The sequence below is a fragment of the Telopea speciosissima genome, chromosome 10 (assembly GCF_018873765.1).
Source record: "Telopea speciosissima isolate NSW1024214 ecotype Mountain lineage chromosome 10, Tspe_v1, whole genome shotgun sequence".
Classification (NCBI taxonomy): Eukaryota; Viridiplantae; Streptophyta; class Magnoliopsida; order Proteales; family Proteaceae; genus Telopea; species Telopea speciosissima.
Genome location: NC_057925.1, coordinates 53,214,188 through 53,239,538, shown reverse-complemented (window position 1 = coordinate 53,239,538; position 25,351 = coordinate 53,214,188). Strand labels below are relative to the sequence as shown.

The 25,351-nt window shown below is 38.4% G+C and overlaps 1 protein-coding gene across 3 annotated transcripts; it reads left to right on the top strand.

Annotated features, from left to right (window-relative positions):
* Window positions 1-1,839: 1,839 nt before the first annotated feature.
* LOC122641898 (flowering locus K homology domain-like) lies at window positions 1,840-24,350 on the top strand. Of its 3 annotated transcripts, none has more exons than XM_043835219.1 (7): window positions 1,840-1,957; window positions 10,861-11,150; window positions 19,117-19,369; window positions 22,040-22,188; window positions 22,334-22,615; window positions 22,859-23,053; window positions 23,904-24,350. In XM_043835219.1, the coding sequence occupies exons 2-7, from the start codon at window positions 10,869-10,871 to the stop codon at window positions 24,081-24,083; spliced, it is 1,341 nt and encodes a 446-aa protein (XP_043691154.1). In that variant the 5' UTR covers window positions 1,840-1,957; window positions 10,861-10,868; the 3' UTR covers window positions 24,084-24,350. The 3 variants fall into 3 exon arrangements, with proteins under 3 accessions (XP_043691154.1, XP_043691155.1, XP_043691153.1); XM_043835220.1 differs by having other exon boundaries at window positions 1,864-1,898; window positions 10,860-11,150; XM_043835218.1 differs by lacking the exon at window positions 1,840-1,957 and adding an exon at window positions 2,548-2,575.
* The last annotated feature ends 1,001 nt before the right edge of the window (window positions 24,351-25,351 follow it).

The following is a 25,351-nucleotide window of genomic DNA, read 5'->3' as shown; positions in this document are numbered from 1 at the left end:
AATCTCGAGATCTGGGATCTTCTCGCATTCGAATTACGGTTATTAGCCTCTATCCACTAGGAAGTTCTTAACTGATCTTGCTAACGTGTCTAGACCAGTACAACCGTTCTGTTAGTGGTCTGCCCTATCCCGATCGTGGTTCGATCACTTATCATCCGAATCATTCCACGTGTCACGCCTAGATTGGGTAGGTAAAGTGTGGTGTATCACTTTTAAATGGTTTTTTGTTTTTTTAAATATTATTGTTAAAGTGGCTTCTGATTTTTACACCGTTGGATAATACTTCAGAATAAGTTTTAAAACATCTTTTAAATCACTTAATTTGGACTTACGATTTGAAAACTATGAATTTGTAAAGATTTTAAACTGAGTTATTTTGGTTTGACCCGACCAACTAGATCAGACTTAACCCAGATTGATGTTTGATGAGGATCTATTAACATCTAAAGAGGTTGAATCGATGTCGAATGCAGTTTCATCGACAAGTACTCGACGTCGACAAAACCTTCTTCGCATCGACCCAAAAGGGAATTGTCACATATTTTGGTCATTTTCGGACTTCTAGAACTCCAATATGGCCCAAAGTTAACTCTTTTGAACCATCTTCCTACGTATAATGGTTTTCTTGGACTCTTAGGAAGGTTTTGGATTGGTTAAAACATGATTTAAATCGATCAAACCGCTCATGTATGGTGATGAACACATAATTCCTTGTGTTTTAGCCCTTTCATTTGTTATTTATCATTTTCCATTTCTCTTCTCTTTTTCCATTCTTTTTGTTAGAACTCAGTTTCTCTTTGTTGTGTTTAGATCCATGTAGTCGATCCCAATAAGTTGGGATAAGGCTGAGTTTGTTGTTGTTGTTGTTGTATTTTATTTTAGCTATAACCTATGTTTCCTTGGCAACCTTGGTCTTTCGATATAGTCCCAAGTTGGGTATCGACGATATGCCAACATTTTCAAGCAATATAGGGTTTTTCTATGGGGATTTTTTCTTGTATAATTATCTGTGATGACAACTATGACTGCAATGATGGAGCAACATGATGGACAACTATATTATTATGTCAATCTTAGTTTGTGGTGTCTTCTTATAAATTCTGGTTTTGTAGGGAACTCCCAAGAATCAGAATTACGATGATTCTTGCAAGGAGCATGTAGAAGTTTGGACGACTTGCCCAGAAGTAGTAGATTGGTTGACGCAAGGAACAAGGGGCGGCCTTGACAAAATTTCATTTTACTTTATGACATTTTTAACTTTATGAAGAGTTTTGATATGTATGTATAAAAATTTATGTATCGTTAAAAAAGAGAGACTAATGGTGTCTATTGCTCATAGATGGACTTTTAAAGCAAGGCTCTATGGACTCTTTATTTAATTAACTGGTATTGCTTTGCATTAAAAAAAATGGAAGACTTGTTAATCTAGGTGGTGATTTACTATTCCCTGATTTGCAACCTAACTCGATTTGATTTCAAAGTCGAACCAGTTCAAATGGAGTTATATGTATTCAATGTAAATCTTAAATCCTAATTTAGACAGTGACTTATTATTATTTTTTTCTCCTAATTCATTGTAAATGGTAAAAATTCCCTAATATTCATACTAGCATGACTAATTATTTCACCCCAATAGTAAGCTCGTGTTTTTTTTTTTTTTTTGGTTTCATTCACCCAAAAAACATAAAAAAAGGTTCCGGGGGCTCTTATGTCAATAATAAATTTTAAAGGTCTCGTTTTGGAACCAGTGGACATCGTCTCAAAACTACTATCACCTAATCTTATTAGGCGCCAGCTCTCCCAACCCCACCTTCTCCCTTACACTCTCTCACAGTGTCCGAAACCCTTGAAAATAAACAGAGCTATTCGGTTTCTCATCATTCTCCGGTCTCCTGTACGCCTCGTACGGTAATCAGCCATTATTATCTGTTGAGAGCTCGATTCGTATAACCTCCTTGTAAGTCATTCTGACTCACTTGAAGTTATTAGGGTTAAGTGTCGGCTTTCCTCCACCCCTTTATTGTTATTCTCTTTGTGCTTCTTTTTCTTTCTTTTCTTGATGCTTTAACTCTTTGCGTGCATTTAGGAAGCTTTTTCTTGAACTTGCTTCTGTTTGCTCTTTCTATTGAAATTATGAAGTTGTTTGCTTTATCTTTTATTATCTCTCAGTGAATGGGGCTACTCGGCGGTGTTAACGTCAGGCGTGGTGGGATTGATATATTGGGGGATTTTGGTATTCTGGATTAAGCATTATAACAAGCAATGGTTTTAGTTTTTCCTTTTCATTCTTCTGTTTTTTTTTCCCTCCGCGGGGTTTCTGTCAAAAAAAAAATTCTTCTGTTTTTTTTTTCCAGGTTTTTTAACCTTGGCATTTTATGTTTCATTTACTCTCCGTAGCTGGGGTTTTGAATAGTCTCACTGAGAGCAGATTATCGGTTCATGAGTTGCCAGTGGGTTTTGCGGCGTATATGATAAACTGTACTGAGATTTAGCTTCCAAATTGAATATTCTTACAATAAAACGAGTTTGGTGAATTAGAAGTCTGAACTATTGTCTGTGGTCATGTTGGTTGCTGGTATATATTATCTGGAATCTGGATATTCTTAATTTCTTTTTAGAATGGCTAGTCAGCATTTAGTGAAATGTTGTTTCAAATGTCATTTCTGATGTGTCTACGTCGAATGACTTCCAACATGATTTTCTAATTTATGCATTTTATCTTATTTTTATATGGTGCAGTACTTCATAAGTAAAACAAAGTATAGAAAGAATCGACAAAGAAAGAAAATATAATGAAAAACTACATGAACGCAATTAAGTAGTAATAAAAGTTTATAATTTTATGCTTCTATGGTTGCCAATTTATGCTGTGCATACTTGTCCTGAATTCATCATTGGGAGTGATTTATCATTAATCATTAGATCAGTTACTCAGGAGGGTTGAGTTTCATGGAGGTTGGCACATCTTATTTGAAAGTTAGATCATTGAACAGAAAGTGTAGTATTTATTTTCTTTGGAGTAATACATTTAGACCTACCATAATTTGCAAAGTTCTGTTGCCTAAATTTTTAACAATGCTAATTTTGAAAACGGACTCACCCTCAACCACTCTAATGCAGTTCAAGGTTCTAGAAACACTATAGGAACAAGAACTACAATTATATTCGGATCCATAGTTGTCAAGGCGTCCCCTAGGCGGGTGCCTTAGTCTCCTTGTTTGTGTTGCTTTGCATTTGGACCCCCCTCCAATTCCTTGGATCGCCTAGATGCCGTGACAACTATTCCCGGATCTGTGTAGAATCAATAGGACAGAATAGGGGCAAATACTGGATGAAATAGAACTAGAATAAGGAAGATGGTAAAATCTAGAGATCTGAAAATTAAACCAGAAATAGGGGTTCCACCTGGTGTGGAATCAAGAGGAATAAGAAGTAAAAAGAAGAAAAATAGAAGAGAAGAGGTTAAGATCACACCTGATCAGAATAAGAAGAAAAAGGAAGAGAAACTGTCTACCTAAGACTGTCCCTTGGTCCGTAGGTCCTGACACAAGGTTAGAATTCTAACTCTTCCAGAGCGGTATCTCATTGATGGCTTCCCCCCCCCCCCCCCAGCTCGAAAGGAGGCCTTCTTCGCCTTCCACCTAAGCTGCGCAGGAAAGGCCCAAAGCCAATCCCTCAAGTCTGGGATACCAATCCCATATGCACAGCTCAACAGCTCCAAAACTCTTAAAAAAGAACTTCGGTCTTATTATTCAAAGCTTGCTGCCTATGGGATGAGTTATACATATATATAACCTTTTAAATTTCATAAACTAACTCATAAAAGGACTCATAATCACTCTCTTATACTTGCTTAAAGTCATAGTTGTCAAGGCATCGCCTAGGCGGGTGCCTTGGCAACCAAGGTTGCCTTGGTCGCTTAGATGGGCACCTTGTTGGTGTCGCCTTGCATCCAAGCCCCCTCCAATGCCTTGGGTCGTCTAGATGCTGTGACAACTATGCTTAAAGTAAATAGACTCAAAATAAAACTCCTAAAAGCTATTTAGTATTCTAATCTAACCCAAACACTTAATGACTAATCCCGTTTAGTAACTTCACCCTCACTTAAGGTCTTATAAATTAAGCCTCTCATTACAATGAAACCCAATAATAAAAGGCCTAACCTATAACATTACTACCCAAAGCTTGTTTCCGACCCATTGGGCTGCCACTGGCACCTTGTGATGCAGATTCATCACCGAAATGGGCTTGTTTTATTAGGAATAATTCTAGGGTTGGGTTTTATACATGTTGGGCCTTTGATCCTATGGATTTTCTATGTAATAGGTCACTTTTATGGACCTAAAGTATGGGTAATAGGATTTCAGACGGGATTAGTTGTTTTAGTTCCATAGTTTTATTTTGGTGTTTTTGTTCATAAATTTAACTGGTTCAACCAATGGTTCAATTTAACCGATTTTAATAGTTTTCTTTAAAGTGTTTAGTGGGATTGGACTAGGACTCTGTTTTGAGTCTATTCAAGTTTCTTAGTTAGTTTAAGTTACCTAATAGGTTAAGTTCTGGGTTAGGCCTTTCCTTTTTAGTATAGGAGTCTATTTTTGAGTCTTTTATATAAGGTTGTAAGGAGGCTAAGCATTGGACACGAACTTTGATTAATGAAAAGCTTTTTGCTCCTCTTCTTCTCGATTGGAGTTTTGTCTTGTGTTTGATCAAGGCTGGTGAGATTTGTGTTTGATCCAATCGACGACACCTTTCGGCGTGAAGCCCGGGTGGTTCTTTGAAGGCTCTCATTCAATTTCTAGTTCAAGTTTTGATTTTTGTTCAAGATCTACAATCAAACAAGCTGCTGTCAAGGGAATTCTGTAACAACAGTGAGTTTGACTCATCCTAACCAACCATTCTTTTTCTCATCCTCTAAACTACCTAACCCTAGAATCCATTCCATCTCTAAACCTTTTACCACACCCCAATTACTATCCAGGCCATTCCAGCCATCAAAACAGGCCCTTCTTTGGATCGAATACTCTCCTAGCCCCCTGGAGAACTCGATCCAACTTTGGTGGTGATCCACCCATCCAAACCTTAATATCTCCATTTTCCTCTTTCACAAAAACCCTAACCCTAACCTTGCTGCAGATTCATTGCAGCACACTTCCCTCCATTAAAACTTAATGCAACCTTCATTGGAAGACTCCCTTACATCAACTTGACCTAACCCTACCATCAAACCCTAGACCCAACTAAACTCTAACCCTAATTTGAACAAAATCACCTATCTTGATCTAGCCAAACTATCCCGTTCATTGTAGATCTTGGTTATTTGCCTCCTAGTTTGACTATTCAAATCTTGGACTACATTACCTTGTGGGCCTTCCCAAACTTGCGTCTAGGCCTCCATACGAGATCAATGTTGAATGCACCTACATCCAAGGTTTTAGATCTCAGTTTCGCCACTGGTTTTGCCAGGCCACAAAATCGAGATCTCGGCGAGATCTTGTATTTTTTTGTTCTCTATTCGATGGTTGGTTTTGGTGGCCATATGGCCAAGATAGGTCCTGAAACAGTGAAACTTGACATTCACCCTATTTTAGGCCTTCTAAACACAGTGGAATCATTAGTTTTTACAAATTCAACCCCAAAATGGTACTTTGACTATGGACCTTAGGTTGGTAGTCTATGGCGTGCGTGAGATCTACCCTAGGCTATTCCACACAATATTTAGAACTCATATAATTAAAGTAGAGGTGTAAAACAACTTATATATGCATTAAGAATTTAAATACATCAAACCATAAACCATTTAAGCATTAAGCATCATATTCATATTTCATTTTCATACATAGTGATGGTTCAACTGTTTGTTCAAAATTGTTAGAAACTTGGAAAGAGTCATATTCACATAGATTAAATAAATACAAGCTAATACTGAAATGAGTGTCGGGCCGGATCATCATAATGACCTCGTTGTTATTGTCGAATCAAGCTCAATCAATAGATCGGTGGACATTGTATAACATATAATTATTTCATAGCAGAACAAGGTTAGATCATGTTTCTATGAAAAAAATTGTTTTCAAGAAGGAATTTTTACCTAAAAGTGTTCTTGAGATGCAATGTAACTCCCAAGAGAGATGTTGAAGCTTCAATCTTCAGTTGGAGGTGAGATTTGCCCAAAAAATCACAAAACTTCCACTTTGTATGAGTTTTCCCTTCACAACAAACCAACAGAGGCGAGCTAGGTGAGACAGAGGCGAGATTTCGACTCCAACAGGGGATTTTATAAGACTTAAGTTGGTCTAATTTGGTGAGATCTCGGCGAGATACCAAGATCTCGGCCGAGATATTGTAGTATTTAGGTATCGATTGCGATCTCGTCTTGAGATCCATCGAAACCGAGATAATAACGACGTCGAGATCTTATATCATGCCTGCATCAACTAAAAGTTGCTTGTCAAGGATAATGGAGAACTTAGTGCGGAAAATGGAGATACATGAGTTTGCATGAACAGATGCACTGTTTTCAATAGGGCCTGAGAAGATGAGAAAGACCCCCTAGGAACAATCTCTAGCTGCACCTCTAGTGCCAGAGGAATCTGCTCTCCCAACAAAAGCACAAAATTTGAGTCTGATGGAATTCACTTCAAGGGGTGATTGTAAGTATCGAGTCCAGATATGGGAAGGAGAACTACTAGCCTATCACAACTTGAGTCTATTTGATGCAGTTATATGGTTGCTTAGGTATATTTATGTAATTTGTTTTTTAATTTGATCTTTTTGGAGTTAGATAACATAGCAAAATTTTTTTTGGGTGTCAGTTTTAGAATCTAAGTCAGATTCTTTTTATTCGTATTTATATGCTACCATGTAACCCCATTGGGGAATAGATTGGAATGGGTGAAATTTTTATGAGTTCTTGTGCCACTGTGTGCTGAGGTTACGTGGCTGTGTTCTTCTTCTTTCTCTGTTCAGCCCTGATCAAGTCTGATCTCTTTCATACCCTCTTCCTTTGTTCTTTCTAATATCATTCCTTGTTCTTTTCCCTTTTATTAATTCTTTTATTTCTATTAGTGTTTTCTCTTTCTCTGGTGGCGATACTCTGTTCCAGCGACTGATTGAAGCATCAGGAGAGAGCTAGAACTCCCTCAACACTTCTTTTTTCAGTCTCAAATTCAAGGACTTGAATCCTCACCTTAAGATGACTTAGCCTGTCCGATGTGAACCCATAAGAGCTTCCTTTTGCTGAGGAACAAATCGTTTTGTGGACTGATTCTGAAACTAGCACCAGATCTAATTTCAGTCATAAAATAATATTATTTTGCTTGATCTTTTGGGTGCTTGTTGAATTGATTCAATAACTCTTAAGGATTGGTATCCTTGCCTGAAATTTTGTTTGGATTGGCTAATTATTGAGAAAGATCCCATTACCTGAAACATAACCAGTCATTGCTGGTTTACTACCCAAATCGTGAGGAAGAAGAAAACATCTTATTTGCTATAAAAGATGTGATTCTTCTTATTTGCAAATGAACCCTTCTTCCTTAAGTTGAGGATCCTTATTTCATCCTGCCTTCTTAAATTCCAGAGAATTCATTTTAAACTTTAATCTCCAATTAATCCTTGTTACTTGATTGCTTCACTTTTAGTCTGGACTGTTCCAGAATTTATGAATTGCCACTGTTCTTTTAAAATTGAGTTATTTGTTACCTATGGGCCCATAGAGATCCAAATTTAAAGGTTTTAGAACTCAGGATCGCAATATCGCATCACTATTGGGAATTTGGGATGCCACTGAAAGTCTCAGTGGAAGCCTCTTAATGTAGTCCTAGATAGGTAGGAGACCTACTAGGAGCCAGATAACCAGGATCTGTTAAGCTGCTGGTTCGATGGGGGCAGTGGAGTGTTAGGTCAATTTTAGGGTTAGGGTTAGGATAATGGAGATGTATCTTATATGGTAAAGCTAGGCAGGTGTAGGGGAGTCTGATGAACTAGGTTTTGTAAATTTTGGATGGTTAAAGTAGGTTAGATGGATTTTGGGCAGCAACTAGGGTTAGGGTTTTGAAAGGTGGAAGATGATGGAATCTAGGGTTTATAATAACAGGAAATCAGGTGGTTGAATGGGATTAATAGTTAGGTCGAGTGTGGTAAGGTGGAGGGGAATATATGCAGAAAGTTACAGCTACATCAGATGGTTAAATCTGGAGTTATGGAGGTTTCCTAGTAGAAATAGGGGAGAGGGTTAAAAATGTAATTTCAGACAATCGGCTGGGTGGATGGTACTAAAATTTGGAGGGTTTGGGAAAGATTCGATCAAAATTTTAGCAGGTTCTAACGGTTAGATTTGGCTGGGCAGAATTCTCGCGAAAATCACCTTGCATGTGATCTTCTAGAAGGGAAGAAGAATAGTTGCAGGTTTTAGGGTTCTAATGGATCTAACTATGGTATTAATGGTGGATGAGGAAGGTAGTAACGATTGAGTATTGGCAATGGGGATCGATGGAGCTAGGTTTAGAGGATTAGAAGAAGAAGGGTAATGGCTAATAATATCAACTACTTACTTGGAGTTGCAGGTCTTCAATGGCAGCAACTTTGAAGACTAGAAATAGGTCCTTCCGATCTAAAAGATGAAAGGAGTCGATTGGAGATCCACCAATCCCTTATAACAAATCCTCCCGGTCTACAAGACGCAAGGAGTCAACTGGAGATCCACCAGTCCCTTCACCTTGATATGACTCACAAGGCAGGCAAGAGTTTTTTATTAATCAAATTCGTGTTCAATACTTTGCCCTCTTACAACCTTATATAAAAGACTCAAAATTCCTACACTAAAAAGGAAAGGCCTAACCCAATCCTTAACCTATTAGGTAACTTAAATTGACTAGGAAACTGAAATAGGTTCAAAATAGAGTCCTAATCCAGCCCAACTAAACAACTAAAAGAAAAACTAATAAAATCACTTAAATTGAACCACTGGTTCAAACTAGATTTTGACCAATTAAATTTAAAACATTAAAAACATGAAAATAAACTAAATATAGGGGTAATCCCGTATGCAACTCATGTACCCCAACTTTAGGCCCATAAAAGTGGCCTATTACATAGAAAACCCATGGAACCAAAGGCCCAACATGTCGATAACCCAACCCTAGACTTATTTCTAGGGAAAGTAGCCCAATTTGGTGATAAACCTGCATCACCTCTTGACTTACTAGGATTGTGTTAAGGTGATTGAATTATCCCTCTGCCCCACAAAAAAGGAAAAAAGTGCTGAGGGGGCCTGTCCTGAACCTCCTTTGAAGATCTTTGTTTCCTTTGCTTCCTGTTTGTTGCCACGAACTTTTTCAGTGTAATATTTTTTCATGTGTACCTATGAAAGTGCTCAAAGGATTGCTTTTCCAAGAGTATCATGAGGTGCAAGGTTGCATCCTCTGGTGCAGGGGAAAAGGCTGGATTTTCCCCCCTTTTGGGAAGTGGGGCAAACTATAGGCAAAGCTTTGAGAGTCAGAATCAAGTTTCACCTGTTCCACCTACTCTAGCACATTTACTTTCCCATAAGTTAGCCAATGCTTTAATAGCTTGACCTTATTTCTGACCATTTTGGTTTGATGGCTTAACTATTCAATCCAACTGTCTGAATGGTTTTTCTTTTTGAGGGGAGGTGTGGGGCAGGTGGTACAGGATGAAGGCGCTTCATCTCCAGGCATCAAGGGTGACATTCTACAGGCTTTAGCAATGCAACAGACAAGCACCTTCTTCTGATTATTAATGGTCAACGAGTGAATGTAGTGTATGCTATAGGATATAGTATATGTAGTATAATGGTTGTATTCTTACAAAAGAAATAGTGTTCGACTAGTAGTTAGGACATTAAAGTGGCTTTCCATGTCTCAAAATTATCTCTTGACAAGCATATTTCTAAAAATGTAATATTTGAAATGAGTGAATGACATACATGGTTAACCACCTTGTGGCCCAATTGTCCAACCATCTTAGTTCAAATTATCCAAGAAGATTGGATTGTTGATTGGATTGTTTGGTATGGCATCGCATAAACCATTTAACACTTCAAATAGGATATCCAGCCTTTAAGGACTGAGCAACCCAATCAAATCTGACTGCCTAGTCCAACAGTCACTGTAAATATTTGGAAAGTAATGTAGTTTTTCTGCTTAGCAATTAAGATTTTCTTCCAACGACTATTGTTTGTAAATATTTGACCTATGTAGTGCACATCAGGTAATGAATGCTGGGGATTTTTGTTTGGTGGGGAGGGGGAGGTTGGGGCCCAACTCACTGAGACCCAATCAAATCTGACTGCCTGGTCCAAGTGTCCAACAGTCAATGTAAACATTTGGAACTTAATGTACTTTATCTGCTTAGCAATTAAGATTTTCTTCCAAAGACAGTGTTTGTAAATATTTGACCTATGTAGTGCACATCAGGTAATGAATGCTTGGGATTATTGTTTGGTGGAGAGAGAGAGAGAACCCCATCAGCTCAGAAAACCCTCTCCCTTGGCTTAATTTGCAAAACCTGAAACCTACTGATGGAAACACACTCATGATCGTTTATTTTGAATTTAACAGCATGTTGCTGTAGCATCCTAACTGCTTCCTTTTCTTGGATGTTTTTGAATAGAAATAAGTAAATTTAGTCTTGGTGTCACTTTGACTTCTATGGCTCTACCATCTTCATTAGAAAACTTTTATGTGAGGCAATCTAGAATTTCAATTATTCACTTGTCAGTTACCCTTTAATTTTTTAGAGCTGTTTCCACCTAACAGGATAACTTGTGCATTGAATTTAACCAATTTTGTTATTGGATGATTTTATTGACTGGTCTCCAATGTTTGGATTGTCCAGTGCAACATATGGCTGCACCTGGGGAAAATTTTGGTGAACCTGATATGACTGGTACACCTGGGAATACACAGCCTCAACCAAAACGTGGGCGTGATGATGATTCAGGAGTATCTGGTGGCGAAAAGAGGTGGCCTGGATGGCCAGGGGAGAGTGTATTCCGATTATTGGTTCCTTCACAAAAAGTTGGTGGTATCATTGGCCGTAAAGGAGAGTTCATCAAAAGAATGTGTGAGGAGACGAGGGCTCGTATTAAGATTCTTGATGGTCCTCCAGGCACTTCAGAAAGGGCTGTAAGTTCTTTTTAGAAGGCAATTTAATTTTATTGGAATTTGATAATAAACTTCCAGTCAAGGAATTTTAGATGCTCATATAGTACCCTAATTATATTTGTTGGTGATGTCATACATCATTCATCTGGTGTTCATTTTTAGCTTCCAAGCCAACTGACAATTTTAGCATTTTATATGAGCTTCCTGCATGTGTAGGATTGTATCATGAAGTCATTTTTATTTTCAGGTGGTATGTTTCATTAATTAACCAGCTCATATAGTTTCTGGCTCTCTTTTGCATGAACATGATTTTAGTTGCATGCAGATCTTGTGATATTTGATATAATAGGCACTTGATCACATGTTTGCTGGCATCCATTGTTGTAAAGTCCTCTCTTCCACTCACTAACAGCAGACATTTTGGAAGGCCTCTGAACTAATGTCTTTATACTGAGGGCACTTAACTAGCAATCTGATACAGTGATAAAAGATTGAAGAATCTCCTATTTCTAGAAATATATATTAGTGATCGAAAAGAAGGATAGAGAATATCAACAATAATAAATATCATGCTAAGATTCAGAATACATGTGTAATTATACAATAATTACAATGGTAAGAAAATAAACAAGAAATGTCACATTAAACAAGGCATTAATCCAAATATAGTGCCTTTCATCACAATAACTGAGATGAATCTGTGCAGGTTCTGTCCGCGAACCTAAGGCAACAAATCAATCACCAAAGTGACTCCACATTAGAAGAACCACAGGTCCAGATTGCAGGGATCAGCATTGAGCATTACAAGTGCTGAAAAGTAGATCTGATTAAGCACTCAGAGATACCTTGTAAGAACATCTGAACCAAGAGCTCTGCATTTTACCTGGTAACTTCAGAACTTGGTTGACTGATTCTCACACATGGTCAAACTCCTTCAAAAGCTTCCAATCATAATTAGTTTAAATACATGTGGAAGATCATTCTTAATCACCCAAATAAAATGATTCCTAGATTTGAACTGAATATATTCATATAATAAGAAATTCAACATTAATTAATCACATCAGACTGAATTTATAAGAAACCTGTATTATTATTACTTTTGAAGGCAGATGTATTAGGCATTTATCATTTTCTAATATGTCACAAGAACAATTTTGTGTATCAAAGTTCTACAGTCTATAAAATGCTTCTAGGCACTAAAGTTTTTTTGATGTTATTCATGCGGAATTCAAAGTTCACCACCAAAAAAGGGATAAAAGAACTCTAATTTCTTGATGTCCGTCCAGCTGGCTCCCTATATGTTATAAGGCAAATGAATGCTTGATGCGTTGGTAGTTTAGAAAATCCACTCCCATCTATGGCCTATAACCTGAAATGTAAGTTGCACATTCTCTTGGTACTGATAAAAGCTATCGTTGGCCTATATATGTCATTGCTTGTATAGGCTCTGTGCAAACATTGGTATAGCCTTCCTCTCTAAGCACCTGCTATAATTGGTAGGCAAGGTAGGGGTTTGGGTTCATCATTTGATGGATCCAACCTCACAGATTTCTTAGATCTATTATCTATTTGAGATGATTGTCATAACAATCTGATAATGCTTCCCAGGGCTCTTTTGTTTTTTAGAATATGTAAATTGATTGTGATTGCATCTCTTTGGTTTGCATTTTACTTGGCCTATCACCATGGTTTAACTCGTTGAGCGTTGGATTTGGGTCACTTGAGCATGTAGAAGTACTGAAGTAATGTGAATTGTCACATCATTCTTTCTTTTCCAAAAGTAGGCTAGGTTTCATCATAAATCGATGCATTTACCTAGTAACAAATCATTGTAAAATGATTATACATTATCATTAGCTAAATGTAGTTATCCAGTGCATATTGCATGGGAAAGAATTGGAAATGTGGTAAAATCAGTTCAAAGAACTGAAGTAATTTATGAGGCTACAATGATGCCAGCAGGACTGACAAAGATTGAAGATGCTACCACTATTATGGAATTGACTTTTCGTCTGTTTGTTGATAGTTATAGGTATCTGGACTGTTGAAGCTCTCAGTCCCTATTTTGCTGGACAGCCAAGGTTCTGAAACCAAGTGTTTTAAGATAGATTCAAAAAGTTATATCTTGATTTTAATGGAATTGGTTGAGGGCGCGTGGTTTTTTATTGAGAAATATGCTTTAGGAGCCATATTTTAAAAGCTGATTGGTGGGGATGGATACAGGCATAGTTGTCATGGCGTCGCCATGGCGTCCTGGCGCTGGGGGAAACCATATATCGAGCTCCGCCATGGTGAATGTATAAATATCGAACGATATGGCACCCATGGCGTCACCATGGTGTCGCCATGGACGCCATACCACGATATATGGGCATATCGGTCGATATTCTTACATTTGAATGTATAAAAGTTAGGCTTAAATTTTTTTTTTTTTTAAAACCATTTAATAACTTAGATGCAATACACATTAACATAAAATTTAAAAACATGAAACATATACCCTAATTTGGGGGAAATAGAAATCGCAAAAGCCAAAAGAAAGGTCGAGAGTCGAGAGGAGAGAGTCGAGACAGAGGAACAGTTCGTGAGACAGAGGATCGTGACTCCGGCAAGCGGCAACTTTGGCTTTAGTTCCTGGCTTCCTGCAACTCTCAGCAGAGAGAGTTCTTCACTCCTTCGAAGTTCGAACCCCTCCGGCAACCTCCAGGACTCCAGGCAAGTAATTTGTTAATTTTTTTTTAAATTTGGTTCTTCTTCCTCCTCCCAGTCCTCCGGCAACTTGATCTTTCAGTTCAGTTCTTCAGTTCTTCTCCTCCCAGGCAGTCCTCTTCTTCTTCTTCAGTTCTTCTCCTCCCAGCCTCCGGTAATGATTACAGTCAGTACTAGTAGTATCTTTTTTTTTAATTTTTTCTTCTTGCCTTGCACAGCCACACATACACAGTTACACGCACAGAGACAGGGAGAGAGTCGAGAGACAGAGGGGGGGGGATTTATTTCAGTTAGTAGTCCTCTCGTTTTTTTTTTTTTTTTCTTTTTTCTTCTTCGCAACTGCTTGTACAGTCACAGAGACAGGGAGATAGTTGAGAGACAGAGGGGGGGGGGAGGGATTTATTCCAGTTACAGCCATAGTCCTCTCGGGTTTTTTTTTCTTTTTTCTTCTTCTTGCCTTGCAGTTGCAGGCTTGCTTACAGTCGCAGACCTCTTAAGTTTTTTTTTTTTTTCCTTTTTTCTTCTTGTTGCCTTGCAGTTGCAGCCTTGCAGGCTTGCACACAACCTCTCGGTTTTTTGCTGCTTCTTGCCTTGCAGTTGCAGGCTTCCACATAGACAGAGAAGATGTTTTTTTTTTTTCTTCTTCTTGCCCTGCACACAGCCACACATACACAATTACACACACAGAGACAGGGAGAGAGTCGAGAGAGAAGGGGGGGGGGGGGAAGGGATTTATTACAGCCAGTAGTTCTCTACTTATTACTGTTTTTTTTTTTTTTTTTTTTTTTTTTTTGTTTTTTTTTTTTTTTTTTGTTCTTCTTGCCTTGCAGTTGCAGGCTTGCAGAGTCACAGAGAAGGTGTTTTTTATTTTTATTTTTTCTTCTTCTTAGCTTGCACACAGGCACACAACCACAGGCCCACACATACACAGTTACACACACAGAGACAGGGAGAGAGTCGGAGACAAGGGGGGGAGGGATTTATTACAGCCAGTAGCCCATCACTCACAGTCTCACACACATAACAGCAGCAAGCACATATTCAATTATCAGTAAGACTATTGCGTTCAATTATTTGATAGGCTAATCTATGTTTTCATACTTTCATATACACTAATGGATATTACACTTTCATGAATTAAACCATAGTATATTAGTAGTACACTTTCATGTTGATTTTTGATGTTGTAGGATATATATTATAGCATACTAAATGACATTAAAAATAGAGAAAATAAAAAATAAAACATGGTCGACATGCTCGCCATGGCGGGCGACATGTCGATATATCGACGTGACACCCCTCCACCGACTTGGATCGCCGTGACGCCGTGACAACTATGGATATAGGCGGTATTGGGTGAAAATTTTAAACCAAGTGATGTGCATGTGTGATAGATAACAAAGAGATTTTATTAAACAAGAACTACGAAAAGGTATGAATCATATTGTACAATAACAACCAAGAGAGGTCAAGCTAAGGGATCTACAGTAGGGCTAATCGGATATATACCATATAATGATTCCCTATTAACCCCCTTGCCAATTTTTCTGCGACTGAATTGGCTGAATGAATCATTTGTGAGTATGTAAAATTTTCCTTGAGTTCTAGGTTGTGGATGGATGGGGTTGTTGAGGAATAGGATCTTGGAATCACACAGACAGGTCTCTGAGACAGCCGACCTCATTAGGAGATTAAGATGGAATATTGAAGTAGCAGTGTCAGTATCATCAATTCTTCATTTAATTATGTGAAAAGTAAAGTAGAAGATGCCATCATATAGAGTTGATATTAGCACATTATTGGTAACTGTCCTGCTACAATGCACACTTTAAAAATAAATGTATTCTGTCCTGCCCTTCTAATTTTTTTTGCTATATATCCATGATCTCTTTGAATTCACAATATTGTTGATTTTTTCAAGTGGGTAACTAAAGAACTTGTATATTGGTACCCAATGTAGCAAAATCGACAGCTCTTGACCTCTCGGAAAAAGCAGACTCTGCAACTTGAAAGTGAAGTAAAATAAAGTCTAGTTAACTCTAGAAAGAGAAGAAATGAATAGAATAGAATCTAACCCTGAACAACAGGCAAAAAACCCAGAATTTATGGAAATGACAATGGGTATTCGGACACTAGGCAATTTATCTATACATATACAGATATTAATTCCCTCTCATATTGGGTTCTTTATTATTTTCTCTCTCCTGCTCTAACAATGTGGGTTCCATGTGGATGTTACTGTTCTCCGCACCACTATTGGTGTGGTGTGCATATCCCCCCCCTGCCCCAACACTGGCGTCATGGGGAATAAAGTATAACACATTCTTAATATGTATTGGCTTTTCTCAAAAAGCTTCTGGAGAATTGGAAGTAGAGTGCTGCCCATTCCACTTGATGAAGGGTTTGGTACTTCTTTTGAGTGTTATTCAAAGACTAGGGAGAAGCCAAGATTTTCTTGTAGGAGGAGTACAACTCTTACATGTCTGCCTCCATACTCTGCCAGTCTTCTTTACCCATTAATAATAGAAAACTGGAGGTCTTTTAAGTAGATGCCCGTTTCAATTGGTCACGATCTTGAGTCAATTTAGCCAAACTCATTATGAACCCAATGAGTTCATTCTTTCACTAAAAAAAAAGATTGTAATAATAAAAAGAAAAATGTACAGAATAAATGATGTGGATAAAAGAATTTGTTCATAAATGGTTTAAGATTGCTTAATTACAAAATAATGTTAAGAACATTATGCATATAAACTATGTGGAAATTGAAAGTAGTTTGGATTCGCAATTATACATATGAACGTATACCAGTCACCAGTTAGATGAGTTGTTATTTCGGTCTCTTGAGAAGAAGTCCTATGTGGAGTGACACTAGGCAATTTGATAGCCAGCGGTAATGGCCCAAACTAGAACTATAAACAAAATTTCAGAGAATTGGGTTATTATTTTAGTCAGATACTGCGTGTCAGCAATTAATACAGTGGGTAGTACTTTTTCTATTAAGAAACTATAGAACTGCACGAATACCAGCATACTGCTATAACTATGGATTGGAAACTGCATGAATAACAGACACCTGAACCAATTTTGAGTATTTGGTTGCACTTGGGGTAGACTGCATAAACCAGATTATGTTTTTTTTTTTTAATTGGAATTTAAGGGATTTATCTAGGAATAAAGGCCTGAGAAGGTGATGGTTCCTGTACTGATTTCTGGGAAGGTCTATGGTGTGGAAATCATATTTTAAGGTTTAGCTATTTTGGACATCTACAAGTTAGCTACAGTATAAAGAGGCCAAGGAAATAGAGTATTTGCATGCTAATTTTTTCCTCTTTCAAATAGTCCATTTTAGATGCTGAACAAACTCTGATGCAGGGGCCCTAAGATAAGGGTTTGATCGAGTCCGGATCAGCTCCACATATGTGGAGAGTATTTATTCTCCACATATGGTGGTTAGCTGACACCTGGCCAAGCCACGACCGGTAACCGAACTCTCCCTAAAACTTTTCTTGAGGGATTTAATGTAAATTTCATGGTGGGACCCACATCATCTCCCTCAACTCAAAACTGCTTTTTCTTCTTCTTCTTCGCACTTGAGACTGCAAATCTGGAGATGTGTTCATGCTTCTCTTCAGACGCCACTGGTTATAGACCTCAGATCCGTTTACAGCCAAAGTCATCTCTTGATTCCTTCAACCACGATTGTCTCTTATTCGATGACTGTATTCCCGCCCTCGATTCCTTTGACGAACTTCTGGTGGATCAGATCTATTTCGTCCTCCATACTAGTCGCCTACAGTATCGCCTCACTGCTCCCAAGGTGGCCGCGCTCGCTGTGAAGGCTAGCACCGCACTCGATGGAATGAGGAAATACAGTTATCTCTGGTTTTGGAACTGAACAACCAGAGATTCGGGAATGGTGGGTTTGATGGATATTATGATATGATATGTTTAACACTTCCAATGACAAGTCGAGAATCGGAGTTTCAAGATCTGAGTCCATTAGTAAATTGCAGAGACTCACCATTTTTGTTCTCTCAGTCAATTAACTCATTAATTTAAATCAAGATTTATCATTTATGGAAGTCGAATAATGGACATCACGAATAAGGACTAAAGCATTCGAGACCAACAGGTTGCATTTCTGTAACCCAAGTTCAAAGTTAAAACCAAGCCAGAGGAAGCGAATAAGAGATTGGAAATAGATCAACTAAGAATGGTGATTTTTTAAAGTAGCGATTGCCCTGTTTTTGTCCTTGCATGGTGGGTGGTTGATGCACTTTTATAGAGGTGTAAACAGAGAATGGGTGGGGGGGGGGGGAGAGAGAGGGATGGAGCGGGAGTTTGCAAGGAAGGGGGGCAGGGGTGAGGCAGAGGAGAGGGCAAGGCAGGGAGGGAGCATGAGTAGGGCCGGGGTTGCAGGGAAAGAAGGGGTGGGGACAGATGATGAGCAGGGAAGGCCAGAAGGGGGAAGGAGATTGGGCCGGGTTGTAGGAAGGTGCTGAGGAGAAGAAGTAAGGTGGGTCCCACGGTTTTGGGATGTTAAAAAAAGGTTTGGAAGAAAAGGTAATCAGTTTTTTCTTGATCACGTGTCAGCTAACCACCATATGTGGGGAAAAGATACTCTCCACATATGTGGAGCTGATCCGGACTCCGTTTGATCATCGTTAAGAACCATGGGCTTTTGAACTGTGACCTGAACTATTCTAATATAAGCCTCTTCAACCTAATTCTACTAAAAAGATTAAAATAGCCTAATATATTGACTAAAACAAGGACATACTTATCTGCTACAACCAAATATTACAAGATATGATAAACTATATGAGACCAGACTAGGAGAGAGAATATTGACAGAAATCTTAGTTGTTCGATGTTGCTGGCCTGCTGCCTCTCCTCTTTTTATTTCCAGATTTGATACTTCACTTCTTTTGGGTTCCAATGTACCATCTTGATCCATAACACCTTTTGCTACTTGTCTTCCTCCATGACAGCTAACTCTGGTGCAGATTTGAACCCTTACGATAGCTTTTTCTTGGATTTCTGGTTTTTCAAGCAACCCTCTCAAATTGCTTTACTTAACCTGGATCATATGCTAATTTAGATATGCTTATTTTAGCCCTATATTGTTAGTACTTAGTAGAGGAAATTTTAGCACTTATATATGGCACTACAATCCTTTGAAGAAATTGGATTTTAGATACTGTTGGTGCTGTTACATAATCTTTAAAATTTGGTATTGATTGTTCACTATTTGTTGCTGTTTCAAAAGGTGTTGATTTCAGCAAAAGAAGAGCCTGATGCTTCTATTCCTCCTGCAATGGATGGCTTACTGAGGGTTCATAAACGGATTGTTGATGGTTTAGATGGTGATGTCGCTCATGCTCCGCCAAATGGTGGTGTTACCATATCAACGAGGCTGCTAGTGGCTGCTACACAAGCTGGTAGTCTAATTGGAAGGCAGGGTGCTACCATAAAATCTATTCAAGAAGCATCTAATTGTATTGTTCGAGTTCTTGGGCCAGGTACTCTTCAGTTCTTCTTAGTGCAATTATTGATTCTTGCTTAGTGAAAAAATATCATTCCTGTCCATAATGACTCGTTTCCTCCCTGGATTTTGTTTTTTCTGCATTTACTTTTGTTTATTATTTCTGTCATCTTGTTTTATTCTCTTCAGAATAATGATCTGGATTTGCTGGTTATGCTTCCCTCCCCCTTACACGGGAAAAAAAGAAAAAAAAAAAGAGAAAAGAAACTTAATTTCAACACTGTTATATCGTGTAGATAGATAAGTAGGTTAGGGGCTCTAGTTTAGTCATATTGCTAGTCTGTTTTCCTGGTTCTGAGTTTTGCAGACGAGTTTTCAACATGTTATCTTTTTCTGAAATTCAAGGTGCGACTGATTGCCCAGATATATTTCCCTTCTTTGGGGGGTGGGAGTGGGGGTCGGTGGGGGAGCATTGTTGTGCAAGGTTAGACTTTGAATCCCCTTGAAATTGTTTCTCCTACTCTATAAGCTAGCTGGAGAGAGTTCAAATGCCAAATATTTTGTTGTATGTTGGGCATTAATGCTGGATGAATATGTAACAGTTGGCTGCTTTTCTTTGTTAGTGCAGTTTACTTTTTTTTTTTTTTTTTTTTTTGGGGGGGGGGGAGGGGTAGGCGAGTGATGCAGTTAAGGGTGTACAATCGGGCCAGTTGGGTCTGGGATGATTTTATTTTGGCTCATGGTTGGGTTCTATTGGCCTTGGGATTTTTATTTTGGGTTTATTAATATAATGGCCCTCTTTTATAACCCCACAAAGTGGCAGCAAATAATGAGTTTTAAAGAGTTTTTGGAGCTGTTTAGCTTGACATATGAGATTGATATTTCAGTCCTGATTTCTTCTCTTCTCTTCTCCATTGATTACAGGGTTAGTTTCTGCAATTCTCTTCTCTATTCATGTCAATGTTTAGTTGATTCTGTTCTTGGCATAAAAATCCTATCCTTTTGTGGTTCCCTGAATTCCTACTCCAACTAGGAATTTTCTGAAACTTCAATCTCACCATTGGATTTCAATTCTGCTTCCATACTTACCAATTGCTTTCTGATCTGAACCTTCTTACAGCTTCGAAATTCAAACTTGAAATTTATTTCCTGTTTTTCTATTACAAGTCTGATTTCAGTTTAATCAATTTTCAAATTCTGTTTTATAGGTCTGATCTCAGATTTCTGACTACCATTAGGCTTGTTATTTGGTACTGAAATCAATCTCTAACCTGGTTTGTCTGAACCTTTTATCGATTCTCAGATTTGGGAATTCCTTCTTCAAGTAGGAATCTTCAAATCCCAAGAGTCAAACTATTGGATCTAGGCTGATTTCTGATATCATATTCTCCCATTCAATTAGAGCCCTTAACCAGAAATTTGCCTGAATCTGATTCCTTAATTCTCTGTTATTAAAATTCTTTGGAAATCAGGTTTTATTCCATCGCAAGCTTATCTCCCACAGGATCTCACTGGTTCGAGATTAGCACTGCATTAGGGAGGACCTAATTTATATTGGAGTATGGCCCTTCTAAGTTCCAAGGAATTTTGCGTATATATAATTTTGGGTTCCATGGCTGGTGGATGTTGTTTATCTCCCCTTTATATAGTTAATTTTAGTTATCAGGGGCAGAAAAGAGTAGTAAAGAAAATTGTATGTGTGTTGGCTTAGCTTGTATTTCGTATGGTGGAATTTCGTAGCTATGTCACAGAAAAAGCTTGATTTATTACATAAATTCAACCATGTTAACCTTGCATGTCATATTCTTTTGTTGTTTCTGAGTGGCAAGGAAAACCATGATTGGAAAAGATTGATGACATAAAAATAGTTAAGAGATTGCTAGGGGCCTGGAAAAAATGGAGATGAAGCAGTGCCTAACATATTACATTTTATATGATGGATGGGTGTTGGTAAACAAACAAATCTGTACTTTCTCCTGCAGCCCTGATTCTTACCCATCTTTCGATGACTATAGAATAGTATTGTTGTGAATTCAGCTGATATATCTGTATACTCTTCTTGGTGGAGCATTATGCCACAACATTTGTGAGATCCACTGGAAAGTTTACATGTAATATTTAATTTTGAATATATATATATTTTTTGTGCTTAAATCTGTTCTACTGAATCTATCAACTTGTGTCTTGAAACTTGAAACAAAATTCCTAGTGTCACTGTGTCAGTGGCCAATTTTTAAGGTTGAGAGCCCCAAGTATATTTTTTAGGTATCTGCTGCTGGCCCAGAAACTCCTTTAGAGTTCTAGTTATGGACGCTAAAAATTCAGATTTACTTGATCTTTGAAGGTCTAGATCTGGGTTGTCTTGATTGTGTTAATAACGATCTTAGGCTTCAACTTCCCTGCTTAAAGGTGCTACTTTGTACTTGTGAGCTTCTTGCCCCTTCCTGTTTTTATCTTCTCGATAAGCACCCCCTCAAAAAGAGAGAAAAATTTGTGCTTGAATTATCCAACTGATTATGGTAAACCTTCTCTAGGATTTTTTGGTACTGGCTGTTTCACATACCACAGTAGGGAAGAAGAAAAAATCGTTCCATATATATTAGTTTTGCTTGTACATCAGAGTGCGCTTATTCGATGTCATCTGATCATTGGCACTGCATTTTCTTGACTTGCTATTTTGCCTTATCATTGTTTTGAACTGCTGCAGAAGATCTTCCAGTTTTTGCCCTGCAAGATGATAGAGTTGTTGAGATACAAGGGGAGCCTTCAGGTGTGCACAAAGCAGTTGAGCTAATTGCATCTCATCTCAGGAAATTCTTAGTTGACCGCAGTGTAATTGGATTATTTGAAATGCATGTAAGTCTGTTAATCTCATCCTTCCTTTTGGGGCATAGAATCTTATGGCAAGCAGTTCATTTTTTTGGTTCCCCAGATTTGTGGATTAGAATATCTCAATATTTCAATTATTTGGGTTAAGTATACATCTCTCTTTCTTTGTCAGATGCAAATGCCAAACTCCCAGATGGAGCATAACATGCCACCGCACCAGTCCTGGGGCCCACCTTCTCAGGGCCTACCCCCAAATGTTGGTGGTGGTCCTGGTTATGGGGCTAATCCTCAATACATGCCGCCCCAACGGCAACATGAGAATTATTATCCACCAACTGATATGCCTCCCATGGACAAACAACCTCACCAAGGCCTGTCTGCTTATGGAAGAGAAGCACCTATTGGGGCTCATCCTTCGGCAAACACACAGCAGCCACCATCGATCATTACACAGGTTTTTTATTTTTTAAATTTGATATCTCTGAGTCAATATCATTTGATATGTGAAAGAAAGTGGTGATTAGATTTTTGTTTTGGTTACCACTTATGACTTTTTTGGGGTGAGGGGAGAAGGGGGGGTGCTATGGAGAGTCCATTTCTATTGTTAGTTCTTGGTAATGTACACAATTCAATTCTTCAGCTCTCGGGGAGCTGAATCGAGCCTAGTTTGTGACTGAAGGTGGGTTTTGTCTTACAGGTCACACAACACATGCAAATTCCTCTGTCCTATGCTGATGCTGTAATTGGGACAGCAGGAGCAAGTATAAGTTACATTCGACGGGCTAGTGGGGCAACGATCACAATCCAGGAAACAAGAGGTGTGCCCGGTGAAATGACTGTTGAGATAAATGGAACTTCCTCTCAAGTTCAAGCTGCTCAGCAGTTGATACAGGCATGTACTTTTGGCGTTTGTCTTAATTGGTTCCTGTTTTTGTGCATGTATTTTATTTTGCCTTGTTACAGCTCTGACACTTCTGATTCATGTATTGCACTGAATGTGCTCGTCTTTTCATTTGTTTATTCTTTTGGGTTGACTTGGGCATTGTTCTAGTTGATAGTTGATACTTTAGAAGTTAACCACTTGTGTTTGCATCCTTCGGTATTCACATTAATGATAATTTATTCCTTTCAGCTATGTGAGGAAATGGTTTTTTTAGTTTCTCAAAAGAGTGCTTTTTGGTGTTGCTAATAGTTTTTAAGAAATTGATATCGTTTTTAAGGATCACCATGGCCACATGACTTTCCAGAGCATCTACTATTACGCCTGGGTGATCAGTTCCATCGTCCTGATATTCCATGGTTCATTGCCTGGGAGCTTTTGTTTTGTAAATGGATTGCCTAGTTCAATATGCACATTTTTCATACCATCCAAAACCAGAAGACTGAATCATTTTTCATTGAAAAGTTACATGGTTTATTTATTATTCTTAGAAAAACAGAAGAATATTGCTACTGAACTTTTCAACCTGACGCCCTGTCCACAACCACTACACCTTTCACTTAATGATGCATTTATACCGTCACATTAGATGCTTATTTCACACAAATTACTAACAACTCTTAACACTTGATGACTTCTTGGTTACTTTATTCAATTAGACCAGACCAGTGGTTGGACCATCAGACCCCACTGACTATCATGTCCAAACAACCCAGCAACAGATTCATTTTTAACAACACTACATTTGACTGTTCGCTTTATTGGATTATCTGCTGAGAACAATTTCTCTTGTTTGTTTCAGAATTTCATGGCTGAAGCAGCAGCCCCAGCACAGAACCCAGTTGGGGGTTCCACCGACCAAGGCTATAATTCTTATCCAGCGCATGGTTCTATGTATGCTTCTCCGCCATCCAATACAGGGCATGCAGGCAACACTGCTGGGGGCTATGGTTCAGTCTATGGTGCCAGCTACGGGTATTAGTTGTTGGTATCACTGAGATGGTAAGTTAAGTGCGGGCTCACTAGCGAAAATCAGAGAAATTTTAGGGGCAGTTGTAATGTTGTACTGAGATGCTGTTATTAGTTGTCTGCTTTTCATTTGTGGAAAGTCTGTTAGGTTTCTTCTGTACACTAGGTGGACCTTGGGGTTGGGCCTGAGTGCTCTGCCCCATCCCTCCAGTGATTTGGAGGCTGATTCTTCTATACTTGTTCTGTTTCAATCATACCATTTCTTTCTTCCCTTTTTTTTTGCTTAGCATGCTTGTGGGGGATGTTTTGAAACTTTGGTTATATATTGGCAATGTGATGAAATCATGATTCATGACTGAAGTAAATATGGTCTAATGGTGAAAGTTTTCATTGGAATTATTTGCCTTCTGCCATTTCCCTTGAAAAAGAGAGGTGGGGGTGGGGTGGAAAGTGTCTGGTAGATGAGTAGATCCACATCCACCCTGTCGCTCAAATGTTGAGAATGATTTGCACCTGTGACAAGTTCCTGGATGTGCTACCTCAAAATGTACTTTCATTTTGTTTTGACGAGAATGTGCAGAAAGGACCTTATGGATTTCTCTTTTTGAAGGGAGCTTTCTGAAGTGAGCCTGCAAGTGGTCATAAATCTCTTTCTTTAAGTTGATTCTGAGTAGACTTTACAAGATACATTTGTTGATAGCTGGATTGCTGCTTCTAGAAAATCAAGACACGGTGAAAGTGCTCCCAACAAATCACCTGGACGTTCTTCAACACCGTCTATTTCATGTCGGTCATTCTTTTAGCAATTCCTTGCATGTTATTGTTGCTCAAGTATCTTCTTCAAACTCATGAAAGTCAGCGTAAGTATCTGCTTCAAGAATTATCTGAAAGTCAGATTATGTTGAATTGTCATGAGCTGTCTTCCGTAAGGGGTTGTTATTCCTTTAGCTGCTTCTACATTTTGTCCTTTTTGCAATCTAGGGTTCCTTCTTATCTTTCTTTTACTAATGGAGGTATATTCACTCCAGCCGTTTGGACCCTGAAACCGACTGATATATTTCAGAGGAAAAGCCAATTGATTAGCCAAACTTTCTCCCAAGCTATTCTGATAGCAGTTGCTTCTAGGTTTTCAAGGCGATTGGGTCCAGCGGCAGTCTACCCGATGCATCACCCTCGAAAAGTATTCCATCTAATATCAGCCATTACAAAGTGTAAAATAAAGTAAAAAACTGTCTTTCCATAATGGGAAGATTTATAGAATGTAAGAAAGATCTCCATATG

Coding starts and splice junctions, on each gene's coding strand:
- LOC122641898 (XM_043835218.1), top strand. Junction 11,151..19,116: donor CAGGCACTTCAGAAAGGGCT/GTAAGTTCTTTT, acceptor CTGTTTCAAAAG/GTGTTGATTTCAGCAAAAGA. Junction 19,370..22,039: donor TGTTCGAGTTCTTGGGCCAG/GTACTCTTCAGT, acceptor GAACTGCTGCAG/AAGATCTTCCAGTTTTTGCC.